We start from the raw sequence: 12441 nt of genomic DNA, 5'->3' as shown, positions 1-12441 counted from the left end.
TGCCTCTCCGAAACTACAACAAAAAGCTCCGAAAGCTGCTTCGATCTAACCTCACATGACGTGCGGACTTTGCTGACGACTTCGAGTGCGGACAATTTTCATACAGTAAACATGAAGGGAAATTCGGGATCTTTTGGTAAATATCACTTTTTTGTACATACAGCGAGTTTTGTGGTAATTGAGATTTGTTCTACTGCCAGATGTTGCGGGATACTTTGTGCAGGAGATGGAGAAAGACAAGAATCTGTCAGCTGGAATAGCGGCTATCAAAACTTTGCTGATGGTCCTGGAGAAGACACCATGTGAGACTCTCTGTTAATCTTCCCTGGGAGACCCAGAGCTCATGCACTACTCTATTTTCAGTTGATACTGTCCAGGAGCTTCACACCACCATAAAGACTGCCATAGAGACCATGCGACAGACAGAGCAACCGCTCACGGCAGTCATTTCCGGATGCGAGCTTTTCTCGCGTTTCATCACACTGGCTAAGATTGACGACATCACCATGGAGGAGTGCAAGACCATCATGCTGCACCGAGGCAATATGTTCCTGCAGAAGCTCCTGGAAGCCCGACAAATAATCGCAAAGCAGGCTTCACTCTTCCTCCAGGACGGATGCCGAGTGCTGACGCACTCCCGATCGCGGGTTGTTCTGGAAGCAATCACCGTGGCGGCGCAGTCCAACAAGCGCTTCCACGTCTTCATCACCAAGAGCTCCACCGACAATGCTGGCGAGCGCATGAAGGCGGATCTGGAGAAATCTGGCATTGAGTGCACCCTCATCCTCGACTCAGCCATCGGATATGTGATGGAGAATGTGGACATGGTGCTGGTGGGCGCTGAGGGAGTGGTGGAAAGTGGGGGGATTATCAACAGGATAGGCACGCTGACTATGGCTCTGTGTGCCAAGGAAATGAAGAAGCCATTCTACGTTCTCGCCGAGAGCTTCAAATTCTCCCGCTTGTATCCGCTGAACCAGCGGGATTTGCCCAACGAATACAAATATCCGCGGAAATCTCTTGGCGGTGACCTGGCTAAAACCCATCCTCAGGTCGACTACACGCCACCGGCCTACATAACTCTTCTCTTCACGGATCTGGGTGTTCTCACGCCTTCTGCCGTCAGCGATGAGCTCATCAAATTGTATCTGTGAATTTGTACATGATGAAATACACAAGACGAGTTACAATTTTCTGGTACAAAAATATTGTGCATATTTTGTCTGACCGCATTGATTTCTTTGATGAAAAACCCTTGGGTTTTCAACTGAGTGTTGCAAATGTATTGAATTTCACAGTGGGAATCTGAAGATGATCCCAAAAGCTGTCCATAATCACTGGAATAGGCACAACTGGTCACGTGCAAGGGCTGCTCGAGCAGTGAAAAGAGCAGAAAATTGCCTCTTGAAGTACATGAACTCCAGTTAATCTCTCTTCCCTCGAAAACTTGCTCGAAAGTGATTGTGATTTAATTTTTCCAAATTGATGCCCACAAAGAGTGTGATGTTGTCTTTCTCTTGCGCAAATCACTCACAATAAGATATTGCATACGGAATATTTGTAATTTTTCTTAATGATAATTGAGATTTGATGTGACGAAAATGTTACTTTATGACGACACGACGTAACACCGCCTCGAAATCAATAATTGTGGGGGTTGCTAGGCCTTGTGGGGCTTCGACAGTTGTTATCATGGCACCCAAACTCACCCCTTCGGTGACAAAATCGAATGGTTGGGCTTTCAATGGCTTCCCTCCGCCATTCGATATTTTTCAGCATGTATTTATTTTGTCACATTTGTCGCGTCCTTTTCGGTAAGTGGAGTGAAAGCAAAATATAATTATGTTGGAATTTATTAGGAAAATATAATATTTATAATGAGAATTTGAGACACTCCACAAATTTCTTCTCCTCTACACACTTTGCGCTTGAGACCCCTTTCAAATCCCAATTAGTTAATTTATTTCTTCACCAAAGAATGCACAAATTGTTTAGACATGCGTCTGATTTAGAATCCAATCAGCAAATACAGGTGTTAAATCCACATTTGAATCAATCTTTGCAGTCTTGCAGCTTCCGCGGTGATTCAAATTGTGTTTCTCTGGTGCTTAAGCTGAAAAATCAACAGTGTGATTGAATCTCTTCCGCCCTCCCAAAATACACCCTCTAATTCGCCAATTAAATCACATTTCGCTGGGAAATTGTCCCGTGCAAGAGGGTAGAGACGCACAATCGAGCCATCATCCCTCACTTTGTGGCTTGATATGTGGCAAAATTAATCTCCATCGAGGATATCATCTCCAAGACCATTGACTTCCTCGGCTGACTAACAATCGCGCTGAAACCTCAGGCGAAATACCTTTTCGCCTCATTAGAAAAAGAAAATCACGCGGGATCCAATGTCGGGGTTGAATTACATTTTTTCACTGAAATCTCCAGTCTCGCCTCTTTCTCATCGGTCTCTTGGCCAAATACCGCAATCTTTGCTCATCTGCTGGGACGGATAATTATCTACGCTGGTGAGTAAGGCATGTACAATGTTCTATTTGTAATTCCCACCGCGATTAGATCTTCCGAAAGTATCTATTTCAGTGGTGCGCGTGAACAGCATCAGTCACAAGTTTTACTAAAGTAAGATTAATCTGTGAGATTGAAAATTTGCGGAAAAGTCTTTTGTTAATGAATTCGAGACACAAAGATGAAATATCAAAGAATCAATCATGGTAGTGATAATAATACTGTAAAGAAAATGCATTTTATTAATACTGATAATTGTATGTGTGATCAAATGAGGTTTATCCTGATTTATTTATTACTTTGCATTTATCTTAGTACAGAAACTTGAGCATAAGTTGACTACAAGTCCTTCCAAACTTCTAAACCAGACAATTTTTTGCGCTTTTCTATCCTTCCTTTTCACCTTGCGACTGAATACAAAAGTGTGAGTTTATATATAAAATTTTTTAGGCCTTTTCTCGGGCTGAACCACATGTTTTCAGGCATTCCCTTGACCACTGTTCTCGGGCCCGGTGAAAGACGTGACGAAACACGCAAGGAAAGTAGCGATGAGCGGATGTGAATGGATCGAATTACTTTCCTCCCCATTCGCTCACCGGACGCGAATGCGTTGGACTTTCCTTCGTGAGGTGGTGGGAAATCAATTGAGTGAGCGCGCCTTGCCGAGACCCAAAAGCGATCATCCCGACTCGGGAGGAGATTCTCCTCCACAGTCGATTGGAAATGCGATACTTTATCGTCTGGGTGGTCGGCGATCATCTCTCACAGTTGCTTGACTCCGTTGGCCACAAGAAGCAGCAAGAGAGTCAGCAAGAGTTGTCCTCACCAGAAACTGACCCGCGGCAGTGACAAGCCAGATGTTGGCGCTTCTCTGCCAAGTCTCATGATTTCCCACTCGGAGACGAGTTCAATGAATATGCCTCCCGAGAGTCTCGCTCCTGGGCGCGCGGCGGCGAGGAGGACGAGGAAGGCTTCCACGCACTGCGGCTCGGTGCAGAGAATTTTTCCATCGCGCGGGTGAGTGGGTTTGTCTTGTGTGCTAGGGAGAAGGGAATTAAGCCAATAACCGACCCACCACTTCTCAACGCAGTCACACATCGGGTCGCTCGGAGCCACACATAATGCCACTGTCAGTTCTTCACGCGACACCCAGCCAGAGACACTTTTATCAGCTCGTCAATGGAACCCACCAGTTCCCGCGTCGCACAACTCAGAGAATCTGGGACTTCCTCCTCGCTGCCAGGCATCTCCTCCGTCGCGAAGTGATAAGAGCTGTGGCCATTGACGTGCTTAACACGGACGGATTATCAGTGAATTAGCGACAATGGATTTGTCTGAGGAATATGAGCCCTTATCCCAGTCCATCCTGTGCAGATCAACGACAGAGTGCTTATGATTCAGGATCGTGAGTCAGTGTGTAGTGAAAAAGTGACACAAAACAACGAATATTTAGTAAGAAAATAGTGAAATTTATACATCATTGATTAACCATTAAAACCTAATAATTCAAACATTAAGGATTAGTATCGAACTGGGTGAGTTTTAATTACAATATTAACTTGAGCGGGATTCTTTTGATGCAAGTTTCAATGATTTATTAGCTATGAACTGGCAAAGAGTGAATATTCACGAGGATTTTCCGGGGTTTTTTCAATCTTCTAAGAAGTCTCTAAGAAGATGATTAAACTTACATTAAAAAATTTTATGTTATCGTAAATTAATTAGATAAGAACGGGAAAACCAGGATGACTTCCTGACCAGTAAAAAATCTCTTTAAATTTGTGACTTTAATTCATTATTCTGGACCGATTTTATTCAATTTCTTCACTTTTTTTCATCTTTAAAATATTTCAAACAGTAAAACAACATTAAAACATAAATTATTAAGAAGCCTCTTTCCTACCCTGATATTTAGTTGGTGAAATACTATAGTTATTAGTGTTTATTCCTGTTTATAATATTCCACAACGTATAGAAAGATGCTAAGAGGCTTCTTTCAATTTTCCTATTTTCCCCGGTGAACACTTATAATAATTTGTTTGCCGTTTTGAATTCACCGCTGGAGTGTGTTTTGAGAGAAGAACAATTAATGCGAATAAAAACAAAATAATATGGATTGTTTGAAAAGTTGTGAGCTATAAAATTCAGTCTGTTGGGAAAATAATGGCTTTGTGCGGCGATAGGCGCGGAGTCTGCCCAAAAAGGCGGTTCCCATTTGTGAATTGTACCTCACAGATTGGTTGCTATGCATCCGTCGGAGTGGGATTTTTCCCTGGAGTTCCAAAATGGCGCCGGCCATCGAGCCTCTGTCGCTCTTTGACTTCTCGCGCATAATTCTCCCCAGAGTGATGCCCACTCACCCCTGCAATGCGGGGCAGTTGCGCGGGGGAAGGTCAGGCGCGAGGGAGGGAAAATCAGTTGAAATCTCACCTCTGCTCTCCACAGATCCCATTGCGAATCAAGAGGGTGGAGCCATGTACATCACGTGTGGAGATGGGATCCCTATTGAGCCGGAAACGGGATATGTTCCCAACAACCCCCTGTTCGGGCTGCCGCTCGATAGTCCTCAGGTGAGTCTGCGGCCGACAGCACATCTCGCGACTTCCTCTCGTGCGTGAACAGTGGGTGAATTTTCTCTGTGGTACAATTTCCTCTTCATCCCAATTCAAGGAGTGTCCGTCGGCATCCTGCATCGGCTGCTCGAGCTGCCAGTGCCAGGTCTCGACGCTGTCCATTGCTGAGCTCCACGAAGACGCCAGAGGATCGGATTTCGATTGCGGAAGTTGTCTCGACCACAACACCATTCTCAGGTATCATTAATCTCATTATTCCCCCAAACAAGCGTGGCTTTTCTTGCGGGTGATTTTAATATGAGAAAAGAGAAAGTGTAATTCATAACTCACTATTTCGGCGGTGAGACAATTTTATTATACAATTAGAATAAGAATTGTGTTTTGAGATTAAAAACCGTACAGTTTGATGCTGTTAGAAGAAACAAGGAAGGTAAATGAAAGAGTAATGCTTCTCTAGACGTGAAATGCAAAACATTTCTATCTTGTTCTCAGAGGATTTGTAGTTTTCTTTCAGTTTCCTGGGAAAATGATACATTTGGGCGACATTTTAAAGCAGTAGAAATGCAAATAAATAAAGCACAACAGTTCGGTTTCCAAGAATTCTTAACATCATATCGCACTAGCTTTAAAGTTAACGACAATGAATTTTAACCAGGTTTTAACAGAAATTTAAGGGAAAAATAATCTAAGGACTAATTAATCCATATCAGTCTTATATTTGTACTAAACTTGTGTTTAAAAAATGTAATTTCAGGCATTTCGTATCGATATCTGTCGATAAGTTCAATAACTTACCAAAAGTGTGTTGATTCCCTTAAAAAGAATGTCGTGTTTGTGCTGATTGTTAGCTTAATAACTTTTGAAAGAACGTAACTTGTGAATAAATAAACCATATTTCCCTATTTTCGGTCAAAAAGTTACAATGAAAATGCATTGAATTTAATAAATATCTTGTAAGAGAAGTAATTAAATCACGGATTCAATTGGTCGGTTTTTATTCGCTATCATTATTTTAGTTTACCGCCAAATACCAACTCTCACCATCAAGGATCGTCTGGAAGCTACTGGAGTGAAGATATGGGATCATTTCCAGGCCTTCCGCCTCTCGAGTTGGATCCCTTGCCCAGTCTCTTCCCGTTTTCCCCCTGCGGCGCTTCCTACAGGTACAAATCCTTCTCTCTCTGCCTCCGTGGCGAAGCACTGATTGCCAGCTTAACTGCCTTTCAGCCGAAATGAGCGTCCGACGCACGACATGGCCGATGTGCTGCTGTCCCTCAAGCACGCCGTCCTGAAGCCCAGCCCCGAGCCGCAGCCGCATCAATCCATGTCCCAGAGCTTCGGACCTCCGCAGGCGTCGCTCTCCTACACTGTCCATCCGCCCGTGCAGACGCCCACGTCGGCGGCGGCCAACTACGGCTCCAGCGGCTACTACGAGTCCGCCGTGAGTATTCCCTCGACCCGCGAGGATAAGTGGCTCTCTCGTGATCCGCAGAGTGTTTGACTTTCCAGCACGCGCCCGCCATGTATCCCAGCATGAGTGTCAACGTCAGCATGAACATGACAATGCACGGATACGGAAGCGACGCCTCGGCGTGCTCTCAGTGGCCGCCGCAGTCGTCAGCGTCCGCCGTGAACGTCCTCTATCCGCCCCTCCTGAGTCCCAGCCACTATCCCGCCGGCACCACGTACTCCTTCACCGCCGACTTCCGGCCGCCGCCCACGGGGCCGTCGGCGCAGACAATGACCTCTCTCGAGGCTCCAGCACAACCGCCGCAGCGCCCATCGTGCTACGCCGCCGGCGCCTACTCGCCCGTCCAGAAGCCCAACCCGATGTGCGGCGTGACGAAGCTGCGACAGGTGCGCTCCCTGGGCATCGGGTACGACGAGGAGGACAGCGGCGACAGCCTGCCGGACGCCAAGCCCAATCTGTGTCGGCTGTGTGGGAAGACCTACGCCAGACCAAGCACACTCAAGACGCACCTCAGGACACACTCCGGCGAGCGGCCCTACAGGTAATCCCGGACGGCGCGCGGTGCTCGGTGAAATTGACCCTGTATTCATACGACATAGGCACATTTTCAGGTGTCCGGATTGCAACAAGAGCTTCTCACAGGCAGCCAACCTGACTGCCCACGTGCGCACCCACACGGGCCAGAAGCCCTTCCGCTGTCCCATTTGCGATCGCAGATTCTCCCAGAGCTCCAGCGTCACCACTCACATGAGAACTCACTCGGGAGAAAGACCCTACAGGTGATTTAACACAATTAAATAAAGGGCAAATAACGTGAAAAATGGAGGTTGAATTTTAGGACATTCTGGAAATTTTGCGCTTTTTCAAGAGTCAATTGAAGAACATTTTTGAAATTGCATGTTGATATCTTCATTAAAATTATTTTCACAGAATTTGAGAAATGTGCAAAGGGGAAATAATACAGTTACAAGTGGTGTACAGCTCAAAGGGAGTTATAAGGAAGTGTTTAAGATTCATCCACTCAGAAGAGTCAGAGATTTTGAGTTCATTAGGAAATCATAAGAGATAATTTAGTGATCTAAAAAACTTTTAAACAGAGTTTTTGAAAATCTCTTAGTGATATTTTGAGGTTATGGTCGGAAAAGATACCCCAAAAGACGGTTTTAAGTGGATTCTTACAGAAATATAGAATGAAACTTAAAGGATTTATTATAATATGAGAATTAGCGTCGAAACACTCTAAAAATTTGAAATGTTGGAAGTGTTCAGAAGTGATGTACAGCTTTAAGGTATATTATTTCCCCCTTAGAATGTTGAATAGGATTTTGAAGCAGAGAATACTTTGGGATTCTAAAGCAACAATTTTACAATTTCCTTCGTTCATTGAATTATTGACTGTGCTTTTCCGAGGAATGAAGACTTTTTATACATGATAAAAATTAATTTTAACGAGACCAAATGGCGTAGATCTAATTAATTTAGATTTTTTTCCAATTGTGATTCTCAAGAATTCTTTGCTGCTTTTCAGATGCCGCGCCTGCAAGAAGGCATTTTCCGACAGTTCCACCCTCACAAAGCACCTTCGCATTCACAGCGGAGAGAAGCCGTACCAGTGCAAACTATGCCTGCTGAGGTACGGGAAATGCGCGTCAGAGGGAGATGTGAAATTGCAGGGGAAAAATGACTCACACTTTTCTCACCCACACACACAGATTCTCTCAATCGGGGAACTTGAATCGCCACATGCGCGTCCACGGCACGAACGGCAGCCTCATAACATGACAGAGGCACATCGTGGGCGCCATCAGCATTGGATCCCAGACGTCCCTCAGTGCCACATCGGCCATCCTGTCGTCCACGGTCGCTCCGCCGACGACGTACCACGAGGACGAGCAGAGGGCAAAAGCCGGCGACCTGTCCAGCTACTATCGGACAAGCAACTGCCTCAACATCTACTGAGGCCAATCGGCGATTTTTTCCTCTCAGAACATCACAACGACGTAGGCGACGCGACATGTTGTAGTTTTCGCGCTCGCGAGTGCATGAAATTTTACATAAATGTTCAACAGTATCTAATCCAGTCTCTCTCTAGTCAGCATTAATGCACGTTGTACGGAATCCACAGAGTGATTGTGTCAGAGTTGGGAAGGTGGAAAAGATGGGGAAGTGAATAAAAAACTGATCTTGGAAAATGCCTTATTTATTGTTATTTTTATTTATATTAAATGTTTATATATTTCTCATATATTTAATTTCATACTTTTTATACCAATCAGTAATGGATATATGTAATTTTAATTTATTATATTTATATAGACTAAAAAATAGCGAAAAAATATTTGATTCTTTATTATTTAATATTTCCTTAATTTCATTTACTTATTCTGCTCTTTTTCCTTAATTTTTTGTTCCATTTTCATCTCCACTTTTTTTTCTTCTCTTCATCATCATCATCATCATTATCATCATTGTGATTCTCATCTCATTGTAAAAAAAAAGAAAAAATTCATTATTCTTAAGTAAAAAGAAGTAAACAAATTTGAAAATAAGAATGGTATATATAAAACCTAAGAACTGGTTGTTGTTGTTTTTCCTGTCACAAAAGTCAGTATAATAAAAAAAATAATAAGATTAATATAGAAATTTTATGATCCTCTCTCATTCGCCTACTATGACTTATGAAAATTTCCTATAAATTTCCATTTATCCTTCTTCAATTCACAATTTCATGTCAAATGTATTTTTTTTTTAATTTTTCTTCACTTCCTTTTTTAATTTACGTTTATTACTAACAATACTATAGTGATTCAAATTTCTTCATCATTTTCTCCGTATTGGCTCCAAAAATTTCTTTTCTTTTCTTAATTTTGTGTGTGTGTGTGTGTGAAAGTTCTTGTTCATTTCTATTCGTTTCTAAAAAATTGTTTAATTTCATTTTCACTTCTCTTCATCTCATTTTTTTTCTTCTTCTTTTTTTATGTAATTTGTGTAGTCAATTAACTCTCATTTACTTTTATTAATTATATGACCTTATAAAACAATTTCTAAATTAACATAAAATCTACTAATTAACATATTTCCTTGTTATTTCGTATCTCTTAAAAATGTAATATCTCTATTTCTTCGTTTATGAATTTTCTAATTTCTTATTTTCACATTTTCTTTTTCATCGTGTTCTACTTCTGTTTTGGGGTAAGGAAAATGGACTGTTTTGTTAGAATCAAATTTAATAGAATTCAACGTTTCTTTTTTATTTCTTTCGTCTGATACCGAATAGACAAAAAGGGGTTTATCAAAATGATCGCTACAAATTCTGGGGGGGTTGCAAATTTTGTGGTAAAAAAAAGAAAGGAAGGAAATTTATGTGTGGTTGTGAAATAAAATTTTTTTTTGGAAATTCAGGAATGGTTCTCTAAATATTTACTACTTTAATACTAATTTTAGCATTAGAATTTTTGTACAAATAGATTTTTATATAGTAATTTTTATTTTTTTTCTCATATTTTGCAACTATCATCGTAGTTTTGTTGTTTTTTTTTATTTGTTTAATCTTCTTTTTTTGTCAATAACAAAAAAAATTAATGCGGAAACATTTAATACAGCAGTTTAAAATTATTTTGTGATGCTCTTTTCTTGGACCAATTATAAATTGTTAGGGGAGGTTTTAGTTTTTTTTTTTAAACAAGAGAAAGTTTTTTAGGCATTACAAATCGTCACTAAAAATTACTTTATGCAGATTTTTTGTAGCCTAAAAGGGGGAAGGACTTTGTCAAATTGTAATATTTACAAGACTCTTTTTCAGTAAAATTAAATTTGTTCTTTTCCACCGCGACACTCTCGTTTTTTTGTTTTACTCTTTTACCTTCAGGTTTTGTGAAATGCTTCATTTTTTCCTTCTTCATCTTTAAATTATTACATCAAATATTTGAAAGGTGCTAAAATTACTTTTTTTTCTCGTTTTCTTCTCACTTTCATCTCCTCTCAATAATAAGGATTTTTCACCATAGATGTAATATTATTTTTTATATATATATTTTTATGTATAATAATTATATGTATTAACGACAGATTTTCTCCTTCTTTTCACTTATCTTACGAAAATTACCATTGTGATAATTAAAAAGAATCTCACCAATTACCACAGTGCATCTACTTTTTCATCGCCGTTCATTCTTTTCTTTCTTCTTTTTTTCATTTATATTATTTAATCTAAATACACAATTTTCTATCATTTTCCCCCCGACGGAAGAATATAGCATTTACTCAAAAAATTCCTTCCCATTTTCACATCGTCAATTCCGTAAAAATTTTCCTCTCAACTCCGCGCGCTCTAAACTTCAACCCACAATTCTGTATTTTTTAATATTTTCTCCTTTATCCTTTCCCTTTTTTTATGCACTATTTACTCGCTTTAAATCTCAATTACAACTAAAATTATCTCTTACTTATTCAATGTTATTTTCTACGCTAAGTGTATAGTTTTTTTTCTCCTTCACTTTTTTTCTTTCTTTCTTCCTTCTTTACTTCTTTCTTACAATCTCTAGAGTAGTAAATTCAAAAAAAAGAAGAAAAATATATATATAAAAAATATGTACTGAAAATCATTCAAAACATCAACATAATCCAATTGAGGAAAGTCATCCTCTTTGAAGACATCCTCAATTTGCCACATCTAAACTATTAATTATCGTATAGATCGTCAATATTGATCATTTTTGCAAAATGGATTATAATTCTGGCTGCTTACGGGTTGCGTTGCATCAAAAGAAGTAAAAAGTAAAATATGCTGATCTCCACTTGATCTCCAATCCGCGTGCGCACGATCAACATGTCAAATTTTTGCCTTCACAGACACTCTTTTTCTCCTCTCCGGTAATCCACTTTCACCCATTTTTATTCGTCTCCTCACGTTCCATTTTCTTCTCTTTTTTTTAATTATTCTCAATAATTATTCCTACAATGTAGAGGTGGTGGACGAAACACTGTGTGCGAATAGAGAAAATTAAAGAATCGGTCAAAATACAGCTCATTTATTCTCACACTGATGAGTGAATCGAAAACTATGGAAAGTCTTTAAAGAAAGCATTGATATCGCTTTGAAACTTGCCAAAATTTCCCTCAAAACACCTTCAAATCGTTCATTAAAGTGCTAATATTGCTCTGTAATAAATATTTTGTGAATGTTTCCCTTTTTTATTGGTATTTATAAGAATTTTTAACTGAAATATGGCAAAATTAATAGATAAATTGGAAATATTACATTCTAAAGTCTTTTTTTAATAGTCAAGAAAAAGATCTCGACAATTTTCTTAGAAAAAATGTACAACGTAAGCGATAAATAGACGACTTTTCATACTCTACGCCACAAGACATGAAATTTCTAACATTTGAACTTGTTTGGATAAGAATTTCTTTTTCATAGCTTTCAATTCACCCATCGACACTGGCAAACATACCTTATTAATCTTCCTTTTCTCAATCCCAATTTTCATTACCATCATCAATGTTCCAACTGTTGTTGTCACTCAGCATTCACGGAGGAATGAGCTAATGGACCTCTGAAGGCTCCGGCTTCGTGGCATGATGATTGCTGGGATCCGGAGCGCTCAGTGGCTGTGGAGAGACGAAGAAGGAGTTTAGCGCCAGTGGCTGGAGAGAGCCAAGACGTCGACACTCACCGATTTGCTCACAAGTCCGTGCTGGATTCCTGCTGGGGGAGCCGCCGTGACCGCAGCTACTGGTGGCGGCGGCGGCACCGTCTGGGGCGGAGGTACAGTTGGTGGAGCATGAGGTCCGGCGCTGTGGGGCGTCTCGTGTGGCGTTGTACTGTGAGCCTGCTGCAGACCGCCCGAGTAGTATCCACCATTGATGCCTAACGGA

The 12441-nt window shown here is 40.7% G+C and overlaps 3 protein-coding genes across 4 annotated transcripts in view; 2 read left to right on the top strand and 1 right to left on the bottom strand.

Moving 5' to 3' along the window:
• The first annotated feature begins 16 nt into the window (after positions 1-16).
• LOC132258219 (translation initiation factor eIF-2B subunit alpha) lies at positions 17-1200 on the top strand. Its single transcript, XM_059755422.1, has 3 exons — positions 17-136; positions 201-302; positions 364-1200. Exons 1-3 carry the CDS (start codon positions 112-114, stop codon positions 1152-1154), a joined length of 918 nt encoding a protein of 305 aa, XP_059611405.1. The 5' UTR covers positions 17-111; the 3' UTR covers positions 1155-1200.
• A 2469-nt stretch (positions 1201-3669) lies between these two features.
• LOC132258204 (protein glass) lies at positions 3670-8454 on the top strand. 2 transcript variants are annotated; one of them, XM_059755400.1, is made up of 9 exons: positions 3670-4052; positions 4963-5087; positions 5188-5327; positions 6107-6253; positions 6318-6531; positions 6600-7102; positions 7173-7340; positions 8090-8194; positions 8274-8454. In XM_059755400.1, exons 2-9 carry the CDS (start codon positions 4992-4994, stop codon positions 8341-8343), a joined length of 1443 nt encoding a protein of 480 aa, XP_059611383.1. In that variant the 5' UTR covers positions 3670-4052; positions 4963-4991; the 3' UTR covers positions 8344-8454. The 2 variants fall into 2 exon arrangements, with proteins under 2 accessions (XP_059611383.1, XP_059611382.1); XM_059755399.1 differs by having other exon boundaries at positions 7161-7340.
• Positions 8455-9301: 847 nt separating this feature from the next.
• Positions 9302-12441, bottom strand: part of LOC132258209 (C-terminal-binding protein) — a 45740-nt gene continuing 42600 nt past the window's right edge. Inside the window, exons 8-10 of the mRNA XM_059755409.1 lie at positions 12240-12433; positions 12018-12174; positions 9302-11543 (exon numbers count right to left, since the gene is read on the bottom strand). Of these exons, the coding sequence (XP_059611392.1) occupies positions 12109-12174; positions 12240-12433 (260 nt within the window). The 3' untranslated portion in view covers positions 9302-11543; positions 12018-12108. The remainder of the gene's footprint in view (positions 11544-12017; positions 12175-12239; positions 12434-12441) is intronic.

This window comes from Phlebotomus argentipes, unplaced genomic scaffold, assembly GCF_947086385.1.
Source record: "Phlebotomus argentipes unplaced genomic scaffold, Phlebotomus argentipes genome assembly scaffold_4, whole genome shotgun sequence".
Classification (NCBI taxonomy): Eukaryota; Metazoa; Arthropoda; class Insecta; order Diptera; family Psychodidae; genus Phlebotomus; species Phlebotomus argentipes.
This window is presented reverse-complemented; position numbering and strand designations above follow the sequence as displayed.